The sequence below is a fragment of the Oncorhynchus nerka genome, linkage group LG23 (assembly GCF_034236695.1).
Source record: "Oncorhynchus nerka isolate Pitt River linkage group LG23, Oner_Uvic_2.0, whole genome shotgun sequence".
Taxonomy (NCBI): domain Eukaryota; kingdom Metazoa; phylum Chordata; class Actinopteri; order Salmoniformes; family Salmonidae; genus Oncorhynchus; species Oncorhynchus nerka.
This window is the reverse complement of record NC_088418.1, coordinates 28,344,017-28,367,837: the sequence shown is the minus strand read 5'-3', so window position 1 is coordinate 28,367,837 and position 23,821 is coordinate 28,344,017. Positions and strand designations below refer to the sequence as shown.

Here is a 23,821-nt window from a genome sequence, read left to right as displayed (position 1 = left end):
GATAGACAGCTGCCTCTGATTGAGAACCATACCAGGCCAAACATAGAAATAGCAAATCATAGAAAAACGAACATAGACAAACCACCCAACTCACGCCCTGGCCATACAAAAACAAAGACATAACAAAAGAACTAAGGTCAGAATGTGACACTTATTAAATTGTATTATTTCCTAATTCATCTACGCACAATTCCCCATCGTGACAAAGAAAAAACAGGTTTTTAGAAATGTTAGAAAATTTATTAAAAAAAAAAAAAACTTAAATATTACAATTACATAAGTATTCAGACCATTTACTCAGTACTTTGTTGAAGCACATTTGGCGGCAAGTACAGCCTCGTGTCTTCTTGGGTATGATGCTACAAGCTTGGCACACCTGTATTTGGGGAGCTTCTCCCATTCTTCTCTGCAGAACCTCTCAAGCTCTGTCGGGTTGGATGGAGTCGTTGCTGCAAAGATATTTTCAGGTCTCTCCAGAGATGTTAGATTGGGTTCAAGTCCGGCCTCTGGCTGGGCCACTCAAGGTCTTTCAGAGACTTGTCCCGAAGCCACTCCTACATTGTCTTGGCTATGTGCTTAGGGTCATTGTCCTGTTGGAAGGTGAACCTCCGCCCCCAGTCTGAGGTCCTGAGCGCTCTGGAGCAGGTTTTCATCAAGGATATTTCTATATTTTGTTCCGTTCATCTTTCCCTCAATCCTGACTAGTCTCCCAGTTCCTGCTGCTGAAAAACATCCCCACAGCATGATACTGCCACCACCACGCTTCACCATAGGGATGGTGCCCGGTTTCCTCCAGATGTGGCGCTTGGCATTCAGGCCAAAGAGTTCAATCTTGGTTTCATCAGACCAGAGAATCTTGTTTGACATTTTTATGATATTTTATATTATATATATAAAGTTCTTTGTTTCTGACCATTTTGAGCCTGTAGTCGAACCCACAAATGCTGATGCTCCAGATACTCAACTAGTCTAAAGAAGGCCAGTTATATTGCTTCTTTAATCGGAACAACAGTTTTCAGCTGTGCTAACATAATTGCAAAAGGGTCTTCTAATGATCAATTAGCCTTTTAAAATGATAATGTTGGATTAGCTAACACAACGTGCCATTGGAACACAGGAGTGATGGTTGCTGATAATGGGCCTCTGTACGCCTATGTAGATATTATTATAAATCAGCCGTTTCCAGATACTGTAGTCATTTACAACATTAACAATATCTACACTGTATTTGTGATCAATTTGATGTTATTTTAATGGACAAAAAAAAAGTGCTTTTCTTTGAAAAACAAGGACATTTCAATGTGACCCCAAACTTTTGAATGGTAGTCTATTATGAAAACTCCTACCTCACGTTCCTCCTGTTGCTGTGCCTGAGCTTGCATGTGACGGCCAGTGCACAGCGCCACTCTAACTATTCCAACCATGCTGGAGAGAGAGGGATGGGGCCCAGAGGGATGGGCCGTCTGGGTCTGGGGGAGGTGGGGGCTGGGTTTCCCCACAATGCTGAGGTGGAGTCTCACGGACAGAGAGGAGGGGCCAGGGAGGGGAGAGAAGAGGAGGGGAAAGGGGAGAGTCCCAGGAAAAAGGGGTCCGGAGAGGAAAAAAGCTGCTGGCTCTGCTTTGACTGGAAGGGTTTCTCCGGGAAGAGTGTCATTCACATCCCAGCGCTCCTACGGTTACTTCCAAAGCAGACTTCTTCCCTGTAGACTGGACTTTGTCCAAAGATTTGGAACATAGGGAAGAGAGAGAGAGAGAGTTAGCCTGCTTGTGTGTTTGAGAGAAAGAGTTTGAGAGTTTGAGAGAAAGAGTTTGAGAGTTTGAGAGAAAGACAGGAGAGAAGTGTACGGGACCACAGAAGGACAGGGCAGACAGAGAAGTGTACGGGACCACAGAAGGACAGGGCAGACAGAGAAGTGTGTGAGTCAGGGGACAGAAAGCAACAAATACTGAACTGACACCCAAGGGGTTCGAGTGAAGTAGAAAAAAACAATTGAGAAAGCATCTCTTTCCGGCGTCTAATTCCTTTGAATACACAGTCCTTTGGCTTATTTTCAGGTCTTCATCCAGAAAACAATCCAGAAAGTCATGGAAGTGGAAACATCCAGCCTGCACTTGGAGCTGCAGGAGCAGCAGCAGACCCTCACCGAGATCTCCGACGACGAAGTCAACCTGCCACCGTCGGATGACGAAGACTTTGGAGCCGCCAAGGAACGTTCGTCGGTGGCGCTCGCCGTGTCCGAGGGCGACCAGGAGGAAAAGGAAGAGGATAAAGTGGGCGCCCAGGTGAACGGCGTTATGGTCCTGGCTCTGTTGGACAAGATCATCGGGGCGGTGGACCAGATCCAACAGACGCAGAGTGGCCTGGAGGCTCGGCAGCAGGACATGGAGCGGTCAGTGACGGGGATCCAGGGCGAGCTCACCAAACTGTCCAAGAGCCACAGCACCACGTCCAACTCAGTCAACAAGATGCTGGAGAAGGTGCGCAAGGTGAGCGTCAATGTGAAGACAGTGCGTGCCAACCTGGAGAAGCAAGGGGGTCAGATCAAGAGGCTGGAGAGCAACGAGAACGAGCTGCTGAAGAGGCGCAACTTCAAAGTCATGATCTACCAGGTGAGCGTTGGGTGAATGTGTTTGGGTGTGGAGTGGGGATGGGATGGAGGTGTGTGGGTGGTGGGGTGAGGGTGTGTGTGTGTGGATATGTGTGTCGATGGAGGGGAGGCATGTGGGGTGGTGTGTGAGTTGGTTGAGGGGGGAATTTGGCACCGCTTGACACCGTGATGGGTGAGGATTGGGGACTATCATGAGGGTACTGGACTGGGGGTGGTTGGCAAACACACAAACAAGTGGAACTTCGTGAAAAGGTTAATACTCAATTGACAGGTATTTTTTGCAGATGATAGTTTGCATATTACCCGGCTGAGTGTGTACTGGTGAGGGAGAGGAGTTTGGGGTGTGGCTCACCTCAAGGCATCATTGGCAAGTTACCAAATGACAGCTTGTTCTTTAATATGGATGTACTCCAAAGGCAAACATGCCACTCAAAGATAAGTATATTTCACATCACACATCACTATGTTTGTAGGACACAATTGCCCCATGAAAGCAATCCATCAAGTAGGGGAAAAAAATCTAGATTTGAACTTGAACTTCAAAAAGCAGTTTAACCAGTGCCACATACATTTATGAATATGTTCTACTATGTCATATTTCTATGCAATATATGTTTCATTGTTTTGGTATACCTTGGGTGATCTAGGATTATATCATACCATGTGCCACACCCTATGGTAGAAGTAGGGTCACCCTTACAAATGTCCACTACCGACAAATCTCTTGCCTTTGATCCTACTTGACATCCTACTGAGTTAAAACATACATGGCTTCACATGTGGATACAGCTCACTTCTTTGGTCATAAGGAATCTATAAGCCATCCCTTTTCTGTTTTATTTAAACAAAGATGGAAAATACCACCAGCACACTCTCGACTTCCAGATGTTTCATTTGAAAAGACACTTTGTAGTTTCGCAGCGAGCTCGGGAGCGCCGCGCAGTCTTTTTTTAGCCAGGGCCACGGCATAATGTGTAATGGCTTGCAGCTTTGCACAGCAGTGTGAGAACATTCAGAGTTTCCATCCTCCTGACTGTCTCGAGCACAGCTTGGGCAGAACCCCCCCCCTCCCTCTCTCTCTTTCTCTCTTCTCTCTCTCTCTCACCCTCTTCTCTTTCTTGCTCTGTTCCCTTCCCCCTTTGCCCGTCTTTGAGAAAATGTTTTTGTCTGTGTGTGAGCTTGCCCACAGACACACACACACACGCAACAAAGAGCTGTCCACTCTCCCATTTGTACAAGTCTTATTTTAACTACAAAAATGATTCAAATCAAATCATACCCAAACGAGGCAGGCATACCATACATATGATACACAAGAGCACACAAAACTCTTTCTCCTCTATTATGTTGAGAGATACACTGGCAACACAGGAACATTTAATCCACCACAGATGAGACTGCTGTACTGCAGAGAAGAATACTACATTCTTATAGGTTGACTCATAGGATGGCTTTTTTGGTTCTAATTTGATGAGTGGATTATTTCTCAATCAGTACCATAAATCATTTGTCTAATTAGAAACGTATCAAATGGCAGGTGTAAAGCTAGTCTTGCTATGAGCCTTCTAAAATGAAATATATATATTTTTCAATGTAACAATTATTACCCTAGGCAAGTCAGTTAAGAACTAATTCTTATTAACAATGACGGCATACTGGGGAACAGTGGGTTAACTGCCTTGTTCAGGGGCAGAACGATTTTTACCTTGTCAGCTTGATCCAGCAACCTTTCAGTTACTGGCCCAACGCTCTAACCACTAGCCTACCTGCCGCCCCGGTTTGTTTGTGTATTTGTGTTTGTATTTGTGTGTAAGAATACATTCTGGGCTCTGTGGTGTAGAAGAGACTCCCTGAGATCCCTATCCAACTCAAAACATCACAGCCAAGTGTGACATGTCATCATATTAATCTTCATTAAAAACAGCAACCACAACGTATTCTGTTTCGTGCTACTTCACTTAGAGCCATCAAGGTCAACCCCCCCTACACACACACACAAACAAACACACAGCCATGAATGCTATCAATGTTTTTGCTACTTTGGGGCCATGAATACTGGATACAGTACACAGATAATAGCTTTTTGGAGCATTCCATTTTTAAGGCTATTTGGAGGGGAGTTCACTGTTAGCAATTTTGGAGCATTCCATTTGTAGGCAATTTGGAAGGAAGGATACGGTTGGTGATGCCTTCCTATCTCACCCTGCCAAATAGTGTTAGGTGGTTCCGATGGCAAGATGTGTACACTTTCACTATGAGGGAGAGTCCACAAGGTGAAGTTTTCAACCCTTCCCGGTGATTGATACTCTGGGTGTGGTTCTTTGGGCTTTGTTTATTCGTTCCAGCCAGTGAGTGGTACTGTGTGTATCAGTGATGTAGAGGTCAAGCTAGGGACATAGAATATAGTGTGGGGATGCCTATTCTTACACAACACCAAGGGTGCGTCCCAAATGGCAACCTGTTCCCTATATAGTTCAGTACTCTAAACCAGGGCCCATAGCGAATAGGGTGCCATTTGGAACGCATCCCAGGAGTCAACAAGATACTGGTACCTATCAGAAACATGTTTCCTGTTAATGGATGAATGTAAATACACTTTGGGGTTTCTGTGCATCTTTCCAATGTTCTTTTCGAGCCTCCTAAGAACTAACTCCAATTATGATGTCACGCCAAAATCATATATCAGTCGTTCCTGATATAATCTTTTTTTTTCAACTCTCATCCAAGCCCTTAGGAAACCCTACCGAGCCGCAGCCCTCCTCTGATACTAGTAAAAACACGCAGTAACTCATCCTGAAGGGAAGGTAGAAAGTTGAGGGCACAGCTGGGGTGGCTTTGTAGTCGGCAGGAGCACTGGTATTTATCTTCCCTTTGCAAGTGCCTGTTTACCCTGTAGTCAGCACCCCCACCAGCCCACTCACTCCGGGGGCCCCCAGGCTACCACAAGTGTAGTCACGACTCCCGGCTCAGCTGAAGCCCTCTATCTTCTGTGGTTGAACCGGAGAAGCTAACGCTAGGCTAATGCTAGGCTAAGCTAACATGAGAAGCCATTGGTATGCTAAATTAGACTAAACTAGGTTAATATAAAGTAAGTAGGGGGAGTGAGTGGACCCTAATCAAATCAAATGTTATTAGTCACATGCCCCGAATACAACAGTGAAATGCTTACTTATGAGCCCCTAACCAACAATGCAATTTTAAAACAAAAAAACAAATAAGAATAAGAAATAAAAGTAAAAAGTAATTAAAGAGCAGTAGTAAAATAACAATAGCAATAGACTATATACAGGGGGGTACCGGTGCAGAGTCAATGTGCAGGGGCACCGGTTAGTAATATGTACATGTAGGTAGAGTTATTAAGGTCACTATGCATAGATGACAACAGAGAGTAGCAGTGGTGTAAAGAGGGGGGGGGGGGGGGGGGTGCAAATAGTCTGGGTGACCGTTTGATTAGAAGTTCAGGAGTCTTATGGTTTGGTGGTAGAAGCTGTTTAGAAGCCTCTTGGACCTAGACTTGGTGCTCTGGTACTACTTGCCATGCGATAGCAGAGAGAACAGTCTATGACTAGGTTGGCTGGAGTCTTTGACAATTTTTAGGGCCTTCCTCTGACACCGCCTGGTATAGAGGTCCTGGATGGCAGGAAGCTTGGCCCCAGTGATGTAGTGCCTTGCGGTTGGAGGCCGAGCTGTTGCCATATCAGGCAGTGATGCAACCAATGGCGCAGCTGTAGAACCTTTTGAGGATCTGAGGACCCATGCCAAAACTTTTCAGTCTCCTGAGGGGGAATAGGTTTTGTCGCGCCCTCTTCACGACTGTCTTGGCGTGCTTGGACCATGATAGTTTGTTGGTGATGTGGACAGCAAGGAACTTGAAGCTCTCAACCTGCTCCACTAATCTGTGTAAGCTCGGTCAGCGCATCAGCGATATTGACGGCTCCCACCTCTCTATCAGCAGGAACAGCTGTGCTGTGTGTATGTGTGTGCGCGCATGTCATTTATGTACATTTACTGTAAATCCTTGTTTAATCTGTCTGATGCATCAGACTGGGCTTGGACAACTGACTGAATGTATGTGTTGCTGTGTTCCCCTCAGAGAGGCGCTCGGAATGGGGCTACACTTCAGTGAAATGTCACTGGAATGTGACAACTCCATGAAAGGGAGGGAGGGAGGGATGGAGGGAGGGAGGGAGGGAGCTAGAGAGGGAGACAGAAAGAGAGAGAGAAAGAGAGAGGGGAGTGCGATAAGGAGATAAGTAGGGAAGAGAGAGAGAGTAGTATGATTGGGGGATAAATAGAGGTAAATAAGAGCAACACTGGAACATTTAATCCACCACAGATGAGACTGTTGCGCTGCAGAGAAGAATACTACATTCTTATAGGTTGACTCATAGGATTACTTTTTGGTTTTTAATTTGATGATTGGATTATTTCTCAATCAGTACCATAAATCATTTGTTTAATTTGAAACTGATCAAATGGTAAGCGTAAAGCTAGTCTTGCGATGAGCCTTCTAAAATGAATATGTGTACGTGTGTGTGTGTCAGAGAAGGCTGGTGGGAGGAGCTATAGGAGGATAGGCTCATTGTATTGGCTGGAATGGAATCAATGGAATGGTACCAAACACATCAAACACACGGAAACAACGTGTTTTACTCCTTTCCTTAAATTCCGATCCAGCCATTACAATGAGCCTGTCCTCCTATAGCACCTCCCACCAGCTTCCTCTGGTGAGAGAGAGAGAGGGTCCATCTTCTTTGTGTAAGGAGTGCGTGATACGGGTGTGTGTTTTGATCCAGAGCAGCACATATTTAGACAGCTGATTCATACCATTGGCATCTCCAGCTCCCCAGCTCTGCTCTGCTCTCTCACCTCCACTACCATCACTCCACCCTAACTCCCATCCCACCTTCCTCTCTCCTACTCCCCCTACACCACTAACTATCACCCCTCCCTGCTACCCCCCTCCAGTCCTCCCTTCACCTTAACTCCAAACCCAACTCCATCTCTCCTACTCCCCCTCCACCCTAACTCCCACCCCTCCACACCACTACCAACCCCACCTAGCATTCCGTGTATGTTACAAACCACATTTCCCTAAGGGACGATAAAGTATGCTGTTCTCTTTTCTGTTTTCACATACACACCTCCAAATTGTCTACAAATGGAATGCTCAAAAAAGCAATTTTACTGTATCCAGTATTCATGCACGCAAAGTAGCAGAAACATTGATAGCATACATGGATGTGTGTGTGTGTGTGTGTGTGTGTGTGTTGGGGGCTCTAAGAGAAGTCATACAGAAAACAGAATACGTTGTGGTTGGTGTTTTTAATGAAGATGAATATGATATGTCACATTTGGCGATCAGCAAATGTTTTGAGTTAGGCATCTCAGGGACTTTCTTCTACACTACAGAGCCCAGAATGTAGGCTTACACACACACACACACACAATATCCTTGATTCCCATTCAAAATCCTATTTACTCTAACCCTAACCCCTAACGCCAACCCCAATTGTAACCCTAAACCTCTTAGCCTAAAACAGCCTTTTTCTTTTCGGGGACCGCCAAAATGTCCCCACTTGTCTGAATTGTCCTTGTTTTACTATCCTTGTGAGGACTTCTGGTCCCTACAAAATGAGTAAAACCAAAAACACACACACACACAGACCATCCACTGTAATGACTAAACACAGATACCTGTAATTACTTATTCCCAGTCATTGCTGTTACATTCATAAAAAATACTATGAGGTGTTCCATTCCATTCCCCTCCCAGGCATTTTACTTTCCGTAGCGTAGTCTCCTCCCACACCCACTGCGTCTAACGACACAACACAAGGGTGGCATAGGCCCATGAGTTTGGCCAAGCAAGACTATTTCCAAAGATAGAGGAAAGTAGTATAAATACAATACGTTATCCAATACGGTAGCCTACGTCTGCACTCAAGAACTTGCATGGACTTTTGTAGACACAATCCATTGCGAACTGTAACCAGCCTTTGCCACCGACTCCATTCTTTCTGTCCAGGCCGGTTTATGTACTGTTCTGTACGCTTGACTTATGGGGACGCCCAATGGGATGACAGTCACCGCTGTTGCCATGGCACCCCCCTTGTTACTCTTTCCAATAACAATGGATTTCTGTTCATGAAGAGATTCACGACTCCGTATGTGTGTGTGTGTGTGTGTGTGTGCGTGCATGAATGTACATGTGTTTGATCGGAGCCCCAGACAAAGTATGTAGAAGAAGAAAAAACCTGGCTTCTCACAATGGCAAGCTGTATCTTGCAGTGGCATTGAAGGGCGTATGGTGAAAAGTGCTCAGAGTACTTGACACAGACCTGTCGGTATCTCGGGTAACCCTATAAAGAGGCACGGTTGCTACCATAGCCATGTATAGCCCCGAGACTGCCATGGCTCGATATGCGGGGCATATTTACAGCCTTGAACATTCACAAAGACGAGCCTATTTAGCGATATCTAATAAGCAAATTCCCGTGAGCGGGACATCGAGCTGTCATCGACTTAACAATAAATGTATTGATATGTGTCAAATGACCGGCATTACCGTTGATCTGTTATGGGCCTTCCAAGAGGGGGGGGGGGGGGGTGGAGAGGGAGATGCAAATTGGGACACAGAAGGCCCTCAACAAACCCTCTTGTCCAGAAATGAAGCCGCCCTTCAGTCAGCTGTCACTTAATTGGTACAGTGAATTAACAAGCAATAATTTGCCACGACTGTCAACGGACACAAGGGATAGTTCACCCAGATCACAAAGCGACATTGACAATTCATAACCCAGTCTATGGACAATGTAAGACAGTGATCCATGCGTTGGTTTTGTTTACCCGGCCACTTCTTTTGGGGGGTGAACTATCCCTTTAAACCTCAACCCCCCCATGACATCACGGCGGGCCGAAAGCCACAAGAAATAGAGTTTCGCAGGACAAAGACTTAGACCGTTGGTTCAAATCCAAGCCAACGTAAACAGGAACCCGATCCCATAAAGGCCTCTTCCTTCTCACAATCAAACAAGTATGTGATAGTCGCTATTTATAGATTGCAGCCCCCTCCCCACCGACCCCTCCACCTCCAGTTCCCGTGGGCCCTGCGAGCGGCTAGTCGAGCAGGAGTCGCCGCTATGCCAGCTGTCTAGATGTGTCTTCTGTTTTCTTGCAATTCTGTCCTGTTGACAAGCTCTCTGTCCGAACGTATGATGTCATACCGGAGAGGATAAGGCCGCTACCCTACCCGCCAAAGTCCCCCGAAAAGAAACTCGCAAAAATGAATGTTGAATGTTCTACATTTTGGCTAGTAAGTGAGTTAAGAGAACCAAAGCATTCCTGATACCTTGCCTTATATGGCACTGTAGACCGGAGAGAGGTGAACAAATGGATTTGCCCTGTCAAAGACAAAGGTTTGAGTCTGAGAGTTATTGTCAAGGCAGCTTCTAACATGTACATTTTCATCATTGTGTTGTGAATCACTGGTTTCAATCTTGAATTCAAAGGGGAAACATTAGGGGCTTGTAATGGTAATAACATTACATTCGGCTGTATGTGAGCCATTTGGGTAGTGTGCAACACTAAAAAAGGTCAAACGAGAGGGCTGTTTGACACCACTGTCAAACACGTGAGTGAGGACTGTGTGTGTGTGTGTGTGTGTGTGTGTGTCCAAAGAAGATCTTTTAACATTGTTCCTCTCCACACAACTTCCCACTGGGCACAGACGTGAATTCAACGTGAAATCGAACAACAACAAAAAACGTCACCATGTCATTGGATTTAGGTTAAAGGGTGAAAAAAAATACTATTTTTTTTCCCAACAGTGCAGTAATATCTATCAAGTAATATCTAACAATACACACAATCTAAAGTAAAGGAATGAAATTAAGAATATATAAATATTTGGAAGTGCAATGTCAGAGCGGCATAGACTAAGATACAGTATTATAGGATAGAATACAAAATACACATGTGAGATGAGAAATGCAAAATATGTAAACATTATTATAGTGACTAAGTGTTCCACTATTAAAGTGACCTGTGATTTCAAGTCTATCTACATAGGCAGCAGCCTCTAATTTGATAGTGATGGCTATTTAACAGTCTGATGGCCTTGATATAGAAGCTGTTTTTCAGTCTCTCGGTCCCAGCTTTGATGCGCCTGTACTGACACCCTCTGGATGATAGCGGGGTGAACAGGCAGTGGCTCGGATGGTTGTTGTCCTTGGTGATCTTTTTGGCCTTCCTGTGACATTGGGTGCTGTAGGTGTCCTGGAGGGCAAATAGCTTTCCCTAGGGTGATGCGTTCGGCAGACCGCACCACCCTCTGGAGAGCCCTGCGGTTGTGGGCGGTGCAGTTGCTGTACCAGGCGGTGAAAAAGCCAGACAGGATGCTCTCAATTGCGCATCTGTGAAAGTGTGTGAGGGTTTGAGGTGCCAAGCCAAATTTCTTCAGCCTCCTGAGGTTGAAGAGGCGCTGTTGTGCCTTTTTCACCACACTGTCTGTGTGGGTGGACCATTTCAGTTTGTCAGTGATGTGTACGCCGAGGAACTTGAAGCTTTCCACCTTATCCACTGCAGTCCCATCAATGTGGATAGGTGCATGCTCTATCTGCTGTTTCCTGAGGTCTACGATCAGCTCCTTAGTTTTGTTGATGTTGGGTGAGAGGTTATTTTCCTGGCACCACACTCCCAAGGCCCTCACCTCCTCCCTGTCTCATCATTGTTGGTGTTCAGGCCTACTACTGTTGTGTCGTCTGCAAACTTGGTGATTGAGTTGGAGGTGTGCATGGCCACGCAGTCATGGGTGAACAGGGAGTACAGGATGGGGCTGAGCACGCATTCTTGTGGGGCCCCAGTGTTGAGGATCAGCGAAGTTGAAGTGTTGTTTCCTACCTTCACCACTTGGGGGCAGCCCATTAGGAAGTCCAGGACCCAGTGGCACAGGGCGGGGTTCAGAACCAAGGCCTCAACCTTAATGATGAGCTTGGAGGGTACTATGGTGTTGAATGCTGAGCTATAGTCAATGAACAGCATACTTATGTAGCGGGTTTCTTATGTACCACAGGAGAACCAAGAAATGAAGAGCGACACCACGGCTGTCTTTTCGGCTTTTATGTTGATCTGCAATAGTATTGTGAAAAGACAGGACAGGAACACATCAATCTCCAATGCATCATCTGACAAGTTGTTCTTTCTCTCTCAGTGTTTTCTCGGACTCACACAATCACACTCATACATAAAGCCATAATGTATACTATAAAATAATAACCAGTCCTTAATACAGATAATGTATCATCTTAATTCCTAGACAATAGAACCATACCTGCAATATAATTGTGAAAAGACAGGACAGGAACACATCTGTCTCCAATGCACCATCTGACAAGTTCTTCTACACAGGAGCATGAAGAAAGGTAAAACACATATCCTGTCTCACATCCCCAATACATTTCTAGGTGCTTTCATAAACAAGTCACAACGTGAAATCGCCTCTATTCCATTCTGACCGTAGAGGACCAAACGACATCTCCCATAATGCAACGCCAGCACCAGTCGGCAGCTCAGCTAACCGTCTGCATCACAGAAAGGCATGCTAGCAAGCAACAGTAGCACTTTTAGCACTCTGTAAACTATATGTTTCAATAGTCTCACACTCCCTTATAACAATATCTACAGAATTAACCTTGGGATGTTTTATTTATTTCACGTTATGGACTTCTACAAAGGAGTAATCTGCAACACATACCTTTCTCTCTCAGCGTTTTCTCGGACTGAGGAGAACGGGAGCTACGGGTAGTACCAGGTGTTAGTAGGTGACACAAGCACCCAGATGAAATAAAATACATTTAATGAAACAAAACCCGAAGATGTTAACATCATTCAGCTACTTTAGCTGCCTACCTAACATCAACAGGAAGCACCAGTAGCGCAAGTTCCTGGCAATCATAACGATCTGACTCCCCCCCTTCTGTCTGAACTTGGAATATTCCTGTTAGCGGGCTTTGGCCACTGACCCTCAACCTGGTTGTTCTGTTCTGCGTTGTGTACTATTCTAATCATTTGAAGTTTGATGGAATAACCATTTAAACTCTACTACACTTACATAGGTATTCCTCTTATCCAGATGGGATAGGGCAGTGTGCAGTGCGATGGCGATTGCGTCGCCTGTGGATCTATTGTGTCGGTAAGCAAATCGAAGTGGGTCTAGGGTGTCAGGTAAGGCAGAGGTGATATGATCCATGACTAGTCTCTCAAAGCACATCATGATGACAGAAATGAGTGGTAAGGGGCGATAGTCATTTAGTTCCGTTACCTTTGAATTCTTGGGTAGAGGAACAATGGTGGACATCTTGAAGCTTGTGGGGACAACAAAGTATGTCCATAAACACTCCAGCCAGCTGGTCTGTGCATGCTCTGAGGACACGGCTAGGGATGCCGTCTGGGCTGGCAGCCTTGCGAGGTTTAACACGCTTAAATGTCTTGCTCACGTCGGCCCCAGAGAAGGAGAGCCCACAGTCCTTGGTAGCAGGCCGAGTCGGTGGCACTAGGTTATCCTCAAAGCAGGCGAAGAAGGTGTTTAGCTTGTCCGGAACCAAGGACGACCCCTGCGTTCACTCTACTGTATCAAGAATACTTTGGCACTACTAGCCATCTCACAAACTTAACCTAGCATGTTGTTGTTTTATATTCTAGCACAGTGATGTCAGTTCTCTATGACAAAAGTTGTACTTGTGACACTCCAGGTGTATGGTTCATTTGTTTCACTTTGGTTGGTTGAATGGACTTACTGTTGGTCTGCATCTGCGAAATTATTAAACTGTAACATTGACTAGCCCTGAAGTGTTTTGAAAATGCATATTTACAGCTTTACATCTCGAACAAGCACAAAGACGAGCCTATTTGCGATATCATATCTAATAAGCTCATTCCTGTAAGCGGAACATCAATACGAAATCATGTGATCAGATTAGTGCATTTTGTTATTTAGGGCGTTTGTGAGGGGGAATCATCGGTTTGACTCACTGAGAAATCTTCAAGACTGTTACTGGAAAATAGCAAGCTATTATTAGAAATGTAATGGTTTAGCATTATACTACCCCAGTATAGGCCTAATGCACTAACTATAACTAAACCACCTTACAATGCCATAGGAGAACAGCTGAAACTAGTTAGTCAGGGCAGCCCTTTTCCGAGGGGAAAAAATAGGGGAGTCTGTAAGGGTGTGCTGCTTATCTTTCAGGAGTCAGGGGTCAGCTAGTGTTGGCCAGGCATGGGCTTGCTGTAGCTCATAAAGGAACTGTAAGGGAACTTCTCTTTGTGTTCAGCGAGACCTCACTGATGACCTCACAGTCAATTGATGAAGTAAAACAAAATCCCAATGTTCCTCATTGAAGAGCATTGCGTCATGTCCTTTGTACCGTATGCTCACTGAGTTACTCGGCTCTCCTTGTGATATGACATAGTGTGTCTACTGATTGATAAGCTGAATTAACCATCTTCCTCTCCCCTGCTCCACCCTCAGAAACCTTTCAAGAGAAGGGTGGAAAAGTGTTCTGAAAACAGCTCAGGGAGTCCCAATAGCAACAACATACGAAAGTCAAATTGCGCTCATCCCCAATAGGAACAACAAGGTGGAGTCAAAGTGCGCTCATCCCCAATAGGAACAACAAGGTGGAGTCAAAGTGCACTCATCCCCAATAGGAACAGCATAGGGGAGGCAGTGAAGGTGTTGCTGTGGCCAGTTCGTGAACACAGGGCCGAGTAGGAGAGATGTCTCAACAACAGAGCTTGTGATTCATCGCGCTCCGTTCCCCCCGAGGGACCTCCGGCATGCCATAACTTTATATAGCAATCTCTCCTCTCCCTCTGTGACTCCGACGTTCGTCTCTCTCTCCTCCTCGCTCGCTCTTCCTCCCCTACACACTGTATTACTCTTTCTCTCTTTCCACATTTTTTCTCTTTCTTTATTTTCTCTCTCGCTCTTTCAATCTTTCTTTCTTTCTCTATTTTCTCTCTTTCTTTCTCTAGTTTGTTTTCTCTCTATAAATTTCTCTCTTTTTCTCACTGTGTCCATTTTCTCTCTCTATTTTATTTCTCTCTATATATTTCTCTCTTTTTCTCACTGTGTCTATTTTCTCTCTCTATTTTCTTTCTCTCTCTATATTTCTCTTTTTCTCACTGTGTCTATTTTCTCTCTCTCTAAGGGCCAGGGGGAAATCAGAATGGAAAAAAGGAGCAGCCATTCTCCCCCAGTGGCTCTCTGTCACTGTTTGCCCATCGCATGCTTTCCCACACACACACACCCCTTAGGCACAGATCCAGGATCAGCCTCCCCTCCCCCAATTGTAATCTTAACCATTAGAGGGGGAACACACAACTGATCTTAGATCAGTGTCCCAGACTAGGCCTAATACGATCTTCAGTCAGTGGTTTGCTTTGGAAAGTAGTGCCATTAATTCAAAAGTTAGTCCAGTGAAGGATTTCTATTTCAAGGCAGGACGTTTCTTTCATTTCAGGATGCGTCCCAAATGGCACCCTAATCCCTACACAGTGCACTACTTTTGACCCGGGCTCAAAGGGACTTAAATTGAAGGGCATGAAATTATTCCTAAAAAGGGATATTTGGTTTCTTTCTGCTTCTGTGCTAAAGATCGACATTTTCATGATGCGTAAAAGGTTCAGATGTATGCAAAGAAGAATGTAAAACTGTTTTTGCTCCATGAAAACTGAAAAGGGAGGAGGACAGAGAGGGAGTGTCGGTGAGAGAGGAATTCCTCTGTAGCCCGGCAGACACACACAGTAAAGAAGCTGTACACATGGCAGTGATGAGTGGTTCTACAGCGATTGAGTTTTGGGGCTGGGCTGGGCTGGGCTGGAGGAAAGCTTCCATGGTGAGCCTCACCCGGGTCCTCGAGCCTTGCCGCGGTCAAACGAGGTCCTCTGACACATGCCGGTTTGTAAAGTGCAATTTATTTTTCCTGCTGAGGTCGGAACGTGGAAATATTGACAAAGCATAGACTCAAGGACAGGCAGATACTCCCTGTCGGTATTAGATAGAACGTAGGGGGCCCGCCCGCCTTGGGGCCCGCCCGCCTTGGGGGAAAACAACCCATGGTTACCTCGGTTGGTTACCTAATTTTTCAAACGTGATTTTCTTGTTGTTTGCTTGTTTTAGTCAATTACAAAACTACATTTCAGAAAAGCACAACATGTCTAAATATGACTTTTCATCTCTTTCTGCTCCCGAGCGTTCTCACTGCTTAGAAAAACGTAATATTGTAGGGCTTCCCTCATGCACCGTTGCTAGCTAGCTACCAACTAAAACCTTAAGCTAGCCAAGACCAACAATACAAAACAGACTATACAGCTACTAGTAGTGACTAAAGTTACAAAAAGACTATACGAAACAAGTTAAATGTCTAACCTGTGATTAAATGTTTTGCACACACGTAGCTATGAGAAGTCGACTTGGGTACCGGATCCCCACATTTCCCACGTCGAATAAGCCTGAAGCCACAGGGCTCTTCTCGCAGGCTCTATTTACTACATGAACCGTAGGTCCGGATTAACAAAAAATTGACGAAGAGGTTGGCTCTTTTACAACGGGGGTCAATGTTAAAGAATGTTTGTTTCCCAATTTGTGGGCGTGGTCCGGGGGAATTCCTTATTATGATATGAATATTGACTCGGAATATACATGGAGTAAAGTATAGTGGTGATGGTAAGGATGAGGACATTCATATTACAACATGAAGGATAATTGTCTAGGAATTTGTATTGTACCCACCTATATCATTTTTGCACACGGATTACATTTGCACATCCCACCACCAAATCACTCCACAAGGCAGAAAAACAGACCAAAAGCAGAATAGGGTTGCGGAAACTTGGACAGCCAGAGAGAGGGGGGCACATAGGCTTGTTAGTGAAAGAGTGGGACTTATTTGTGCTGACGGCACGGGGCTGCAGCCAGCTGATCTCAGCATATGAGTACCCCCCCCCCACCACAACACAATGACTAGACATGCAGGCAGCAGTTCAACATGGGTCGCCTGTTTTTGACCTAGCTAGCCTCGCCAGCCCCCCACTGCCCGTTTGTGCTACTTGCCCCAAAGCAGATACATGTTAAACAAAATAGACCTTTGCATGTGTTAGTGTTGGTGGTCATAGGTGGATAGTCAAATGTATTTCTACATCCTGTAAATAGTCTTTCTACATACCACTGTTTAGAATGTTTGTGCTCAAAGGGCGATGACATAGCCTGGTTAAACCAGACTGAACGTGACGCTCGTTGTTGTCCCACATGAGTTTAACATTCAGTACAGTATGTACACTGGAGTGCATTGTGTGGTGTTGAATTATTGTGGATAGACCGCCCTCACACACACACACACACACACACGCACACACACACACGTGTGCTCGTGCCTATACACACACACACACACACACACACTCTAAGTGGGTGGCAGAGGCACTCAGCGAGTGTGAGTGTAACCGCACTGTAAACACCTTTGAGACAGATAACTTTTCCACAGGCCATGTCTCAGAGCTCGTGCACCACTCTCTCCATGACTAAGACTAAGTGAATGAAGGAGGGGGGAGGGAGAAAGGGAGAGGGGAGGGGGAGGGAGGAAAGAGATGGTAATAGAGAGAGATAGAGACAGAGAAAAGAGAAAGAGGAATGAGAGATGAGAGATGGAGAGATGGAGAGAGGGACAGAGAGAGGGACAGAGAGAGAGAGAGAGAGAGAGAGAGAGAGAGAGAGAGAGAGAGAGAGAAAGGAATTAGAGGGAGACTGAGAGAGAGAAAAGAGAAAAGAGGAGAGAAAAAAGGAGAGAGAGGAGAAGGAAAGAGAGAAAAATAGACTGTATTCACCACTGCGGTCCCAGCACACGAAGCAGCGGGTTGGAGGGAGTTTCTCTGTGGTGGTTGCTAAGGACAACAGAGGAGTGTGTGTATACAGTACACTGTAGCTGTGTATCAGTGGTGGTAGAATGGAACGGTCTGAAAGGGGAGGTCTGAAATCAGTGAAAAACCATATGCAGACACACACACACACACACACATTACCCCCACCATCCTACATGCACAGACACACCACACCCTGCCTTGACTGACACCAAGCAGCACAAGATAAAGATTGCAGCCCATGTGATGATGAAACACAAATCATAGACTACTCCCAACACTACAGGACACATTTAACCCTGGCACAGAGTGTTTTGCAATGCCTGCCATTTGTAATTGATGGGCAAAGTTCAAATCTAATATGGCAATGTTACTGTATGTATTGGGCAAGTTTTTGTGCACGAGCTCACATGCGCACACACACACAGGCATACACACCCCCCCCCCCCCCCCCCACCACCTTCCTGCCTTTCTGTCTATTGGTCTCTCCCTCGTCGGCTTCTGTCTCTCGGTCTCCCCCTCGTCGGCCTGAGAGAACAATGTCCTTTTAAAATCAGGAGGGGTCAGGATATCAGTCACGCCAAGGTGAATGCCTGGCTTCCTGTCACACTCCGGTTGTAGCCCTAATGGCACCCTATTCCCTTTAAAGTGCACTACCTTCGACCAGTCAAAAGTAGTGCACTTCATAGGGAATAGGGTGCTATTTGGGATGCAGGTCACTCTTTTTTCCATGTACACACTTTCCTCCGTTACACCCCCCGTTTTGGCTCCTCAAGAAGCCTTATATAAGTGCCTTGACCTCTGAACTTCCGTTCTTTGAAGTTGCATACTGACAGATTGGAGGTCTCCCGAGCTGGGCCGGGCAGAGGTATTCACTGTAGGGAGGCAGATTAAAGTCAAGAAAGGGCACATATGTCTAGTTTTTACCATCCAATATCTAAAACTCAATAGCTTAATCATATTTTGTATTCTGAGGGTTATTTTCACACAAGGTGGGTGGGGGGAGAGGGATTTAGGCAGGTATGCTGTGGAACTTGTAGGCCTGTGCATCACAGGAGGCTGCTGAGGGGAGGACGGCTCATAATAATGGCCGGAAAGGAGCAAATGGAATGGCATCAAACCCCAGGAAACCCTGTGTTTGATGCATTTGTTACCCCTCCACTTCTTCCGCTCCAGTCATTGCCACGAGCCCGTCCTCCCCAATTAAGGTGCCACCAACCTCCTGTGCTGTGCACGTACGTGCCTGGTGGTCTCAAGCTGATTTGATCAGTAGGGTAGGAGTAAATGGGATTTGAAATAAGAAAAGGTTAAGGAAGTCGAGTCCTTACATAGACCTGCAATGAAAAAGGCTGTTGTAACAGACTGTAAAAGCCTGCGCTAAGAGCTCATTAGCCTTATATTTTATGAAAGTTGTCCCCGGGGTGGAACAAATACGAACAAATCTGATTGGTTTGGTTAGTGACTTGGCTGCTAGGCTTGTGCAATATACCTTTTATACCGTATACCAGGGTATTTCGAAATACCAACGGTATGATTTTCTATACTGACAACAGAAACCAACAACAGAGACATTGCAGCAGAGACATTGCAGCAGAGACATTACAGCAGAGACATTGCAGCAGAGACATTGCAGCAGAGACATTGCAGCAGAGACATTACAGCAGAGGCATTACAGCAGAGACATTACAGCAGATGCATTACAGCAGAGACATTGCAGCAGAGACATTGCAGCAGAGGCATTACAGCAGAGACATTACAGCAGAGGCATTACAGCAGAGGCATTACAGCAGAGGCATTACAGCAGAGGCATTCAATCCCCTCCTGCATCAAGATCCCTGTTGCCTAAATTGTTTTGTGTGTAAAAAAAAGTGGTCATAAAATGTTTGCCCCTAGTGTGCACATTCGGTAATAACTCATACGGTCTGGTACAGAAACGGTATGACGGTATGTAAATCGAGATACCGCCCAACCCTATTTGCTGCTCGTTAAACCACGCCCCTTGACCTTTTCACCAGAACCAATTGGAATCGTTCTGCCCGACAGAACAACTTTGATAACATACAAGGCTAGGAAATTGTTTCAAGAAAACCCATGTTATGCTTGTGATATAAAACAATGTAAGACTCTCTTTCTGGCAGAATCCCAAATGGCACCATATTCCCTTTTACAGTGCACTACTTTTGACCAAAGCCCTATGAGCCCTGGTCATAAGTAATGCACTACATGGGGAATAGGGTGCCATTTGGAATGCAACCCCTGTGTACTACTAAGGAAATAAGGGTTCATCAGTCAAGGTTGCGTTTACCCTCGACACCAATAGAACACAATGCATGACCAAAAGTATGATCCCAGTCACAGAACAATGAAACACAATAGGGAGTTCTCCTCTCCCACCTGCTTTGACGCTCCAGTTGTTTTTCCCCCAATATCAATGCAAGCACATGGTTTTCCAGACAGCCGTAAAAGCATCATCACCTTTGTGCTTATCAAAATAGCCGGCGGTGTCTCCCTCGTTTAACTCAGCCAAAAGGTATTTCTCGCCCCCCCACTCCCCCACCCCCTCCGAGCCCTTTTGTTAATGCCTTTTACTGTTCCTGTTTTCCTAACGGTGGGGGTTGGGGGGGACAATGCACAATATTAGCTGGAGACCCATATGGCAGTGTAAGCGAGTGACTCAGTGAGATTGCCGTGATGGAAAAAAAAAAAAATGTCTTTTCCATTAACAAGCCGGAGCATTGTACACGGGGTTTGGCAGAACGCAGGAACACACGCACACGGGAAAAGAGCGAGGGGTTTGCGAGCCTGGAATGCGAGGAACAGGAAGAGGGAGAGGCAGGCCAGGACGATGAGAAGGGACGGGTGGGAAAGGGGAATGGGTGGAATGGAAGAACCGACAACAAAGACTTGAAACGTGCCTGTGCTGTTCAGAAACACTCGTTGAGGCAGGTCAAGATATCAGGTGTTTTTGAGAAGCAGCTATCTGGTGGTTTAGATCATGAAAACAATGGCCTCCTCCACTATTTTACCTTTATTTAACTAGGCAAATGAGTTAAGAACAAATTCTTATTTGTTCAGAACAATAGATTTTTACCTGGTCAGCTCTGGGATTCAATCTAGCAACCTTTCGGTTACTGGCCCAATGCTCTGACCACTAGGCTACCTGCCACCCCTAGGTTAGATTAATTGATGACTTTCTATCCATCCTCGTGTCAATAAGGCATTAACAGCAGTGGAGCCTGTCCTTTGTACACGTGAACGAATTAAACATTTGTTAAAGAGCATACTTCCACGTTTTAAAAGAGCATACTTCCACGTTTTAAAAGAGCATACTTCCACGTTTTAAAGAGTGTACTTCATTCCTCATTGGAACCCCCCTGAAAACATTTGGTCTGCACATGGGAGTTACACACAGACGTTTCGGTTGAAAGCTGTCTTCAGTGTCTAGGTTCCCCAGTTCCAGACAGATGCAGTGAGCCTTGGTGAGGAGACGGCGTCCGACTCTGAACGTGTGGCAGCCTGCAGGTAGCTCAGAGGCCTTGAAATCACCATGTTCCTGACAGGAAAAGCCTGGAGGCCTCTCCACCCCTTCAAGTGTGCACGTGTGTGTGCACAAACATTTACAAGTGTGTGTGTGTGTGTAATAATTAATACAAATGCGTGTGTGTACATTAAGAAAGTGCGTGTGTGTGTGCAGTGCAAAGGAGGCGAGGAACATGACTCACCAGCATCAGGAGTACAGGCGTTAAACAATAGAGTAATTAAGGTAGACTGATTGCTTCTGGCAAGGCTGGGATCCAATACAAAGCTTGGATGCTGAAGGTTACTTTTTTTTCATGCCAAAGGGAGACACGACAGTGGAAAATGTAATGGTTTTGTAGTGGAGTGGAAATATGGAAACGGGGGAAGGGGGGGGGTATTGTTGGGAGAGGAGAGGTGTTCGGGATCTCAGGCTTTATCACACCCACTGCACCAGGGTTTCCGCACACACACACACACACACACACACACACACACACACACACACACACACACACACACACACACGTGGGCACACACTTTGTCTGTTTCACACACACACACGCTCACAAACACACACATGCGCACACACAAGTGTTGTTTTATCGGTACAAACCCAGGGCAAGGGTTCCCATGTGGGATTCTCATGTCAGACTATTTTAAGACGTACCTTATCAGAAACGAATGCAAGACCCAAGTCCAAACAAGTATTACTGTTGCTTTGAAGTTCAAAGTTAAAGTTCCTCATGAATGTAGTCAAAGAAAGGCTAGTGTTTGCAATACACATGTGTAACTTCAGATACCCATGCCCTGAATAATTTGACTATTATTGTCAATAATATATGTGTGTGTGTGTGTGTGTGTGTGGGGGTGGGGGGGGCTTATTTATTGGTCTAAGAAAACATATTTATTGGTCCAAAAACATATTCTCTGACATACAGAGCATGTCTATCATCTGCTTTAACAGCGTCATGTCTCCTCTTATCTGCAGGACGAGGTGAAGATTCCCTCTAAACTGACCGTGTCAAAGTCCATGAAGCTCTCAGAGCTTGTGGAGGGAGGACGAGGCAGCGTGCTGGACCTGAAAGAAGGAGCCGAGGAGAACGGAGAGGAGGGAGAAGAGAAGCCCCACTTGGACCTCTCCTCTGACGAGGAGGAGCTGGAGATCGAGGACGTCATCGAGGAGTCGCGCGCCGAGCGCATCAAGCGTAGCAGCCTCCAGCGCGTACAAAACATCAAAAGTGCCTTCTCAAAGGAGAAGATGGGCTTGACCAAGGAGAAGATGACCAAGACCAGGGAAAAGATGGGCTTGACTAAGGAGAAGATGACCTTGACCAAGGAGAAGATGGGCTTCAACAGGCAGAAAACCAATAAGGAGAACGTGGAGAAAATCCCGAAGCCAAACGCCAAAGAGAATTTCGACAAGACCAAACAACACGCCAAAGAGAATTTCGACAAGACCAAAAAAAACGCCAAAGAGAACTTCGACAAGACCAAGCAGAAGACCAAGGAGAACCTGGAGAAGACGCGCCACAACATCGAGAAGAAGATGGGCAAGCTGGGCACGCGCATGAGTGTCAACCCGGAGCAGAAGGAGAAGATGAAGGTGTCGCGGCAGAAGGTGATGAAATCCTTTACCCCCGACCACACCGTCTACGCCCGCGACAAGACCGCCATCTACAAGGTGCCTCCCTTCACCTTCCACGTCAAGAAGTTCCGCGAGGGGGCCATGGAGCCCGTGGAAGTCCAGGGGACGGAGATGGTGGAGGTATCCCAGGACCTGAACCCTTTTCAGGGACTGGAGGATGACTGCCACGAGGGGCGTGTGGATCTGGACGTGGACATGGATATGATGAATGGAGGAGGAGAGGAGGAAGGGATGGAGGATGAAGAGGAAGAGGAAGAGGACGAGGAGGACAGCCATTCCCTGCAGGAGATGCACGAGGACTCGGAGCATGTGCTGGTGGAGCGGGATAGGGACAGCGACTAGGTGAGGAAGTGGAGGAAGAGGAGGAAGAGGTGGAAGGTGAACGAGACAACTTGCCTAATACCAAAACTGCCCACTAGAACCAAACCCCCTGAGTGCCTTGTGTAGATCTAAAAAGGACTGGATAGGTAGAAGCAATGCGGTAATAGCTACCTGTTGTCTTCTGCTGTATTTCTTGCACCTGTCCAATCCACTTTACAAAAGTGTTTAAGGGGGAGGGGCTAGGGATTGATTTTGGGATTGGGTGCTAGAGAGGCCATGAAGAGAAGAAGAAAAGGAAGAAGAATGAGACAACAAACAACAACATGGGGTTGGAAGAGAAAGAAAGGGAGAGAATGGGGTGGTAAGGAACACAGCATAAAGTTTCTATGCCGTGAACAAATTATTACTCAGAAGGGGTGTGGCCATATCCCTTGGGAGCGAACAGTATAATATTCCATCAACTTCCAGAATCATGTTTAAGTTGAAATGCTAACGTCACTCACAAAAGCTGTGAATGGAAGTTAGTAAAGTGCTAATTTAGTTGCCACCTGTATGTTAGATATTTCAGTAACTCTTTAGTAACAGTCAACAAAAAAAAAGGAGAAGCCTTAAATGATGGGAAAGTGTAGCCACTTTGGTTTTGAAATGATTTGTTCCTTGAAAGGTCATCAAGCGTAAAAAGCACAAAAATGAAAAATCTTCATAAACGGCATAGGGTTAAAGTAAATAAATCCACAAATACGAATATAATTATTTTAAATATCTTAAATGACCACGTTTCCCTGAATTTGATTATACAATCTTGAAG

General features: G+C 45.7%; 1 protein-coding gene across 1 annotated transcript; it reads left to right on the top strand.

The window, feature by feature from the left end:
• The first annotated feature begins 1,587 nt into the window (after window positions 1-1,587).
• On the top strand, window positions 1,588-23,667 carry cavin1b (caveolae associated protein 1b). Its single transcript, XM_029629589.2, has 2 exons — window positions 1,588-2,610; window positions 22,036-23,667. The coding sequence occupies exons 1-2, from the start codon at window positions 2,086-2,088 to the stop codon at window positions 23,032-23,034; spliced, it is 1,524 nt and encodes a 507-aa protein (XP_029485449.1). The 5' UTR covers window positions 1,588-2,085; the 3' UTR covers window positions 23,035-23,667.
• Window positions 23,668-23,821: the final 154 nt, after the last annotated feature.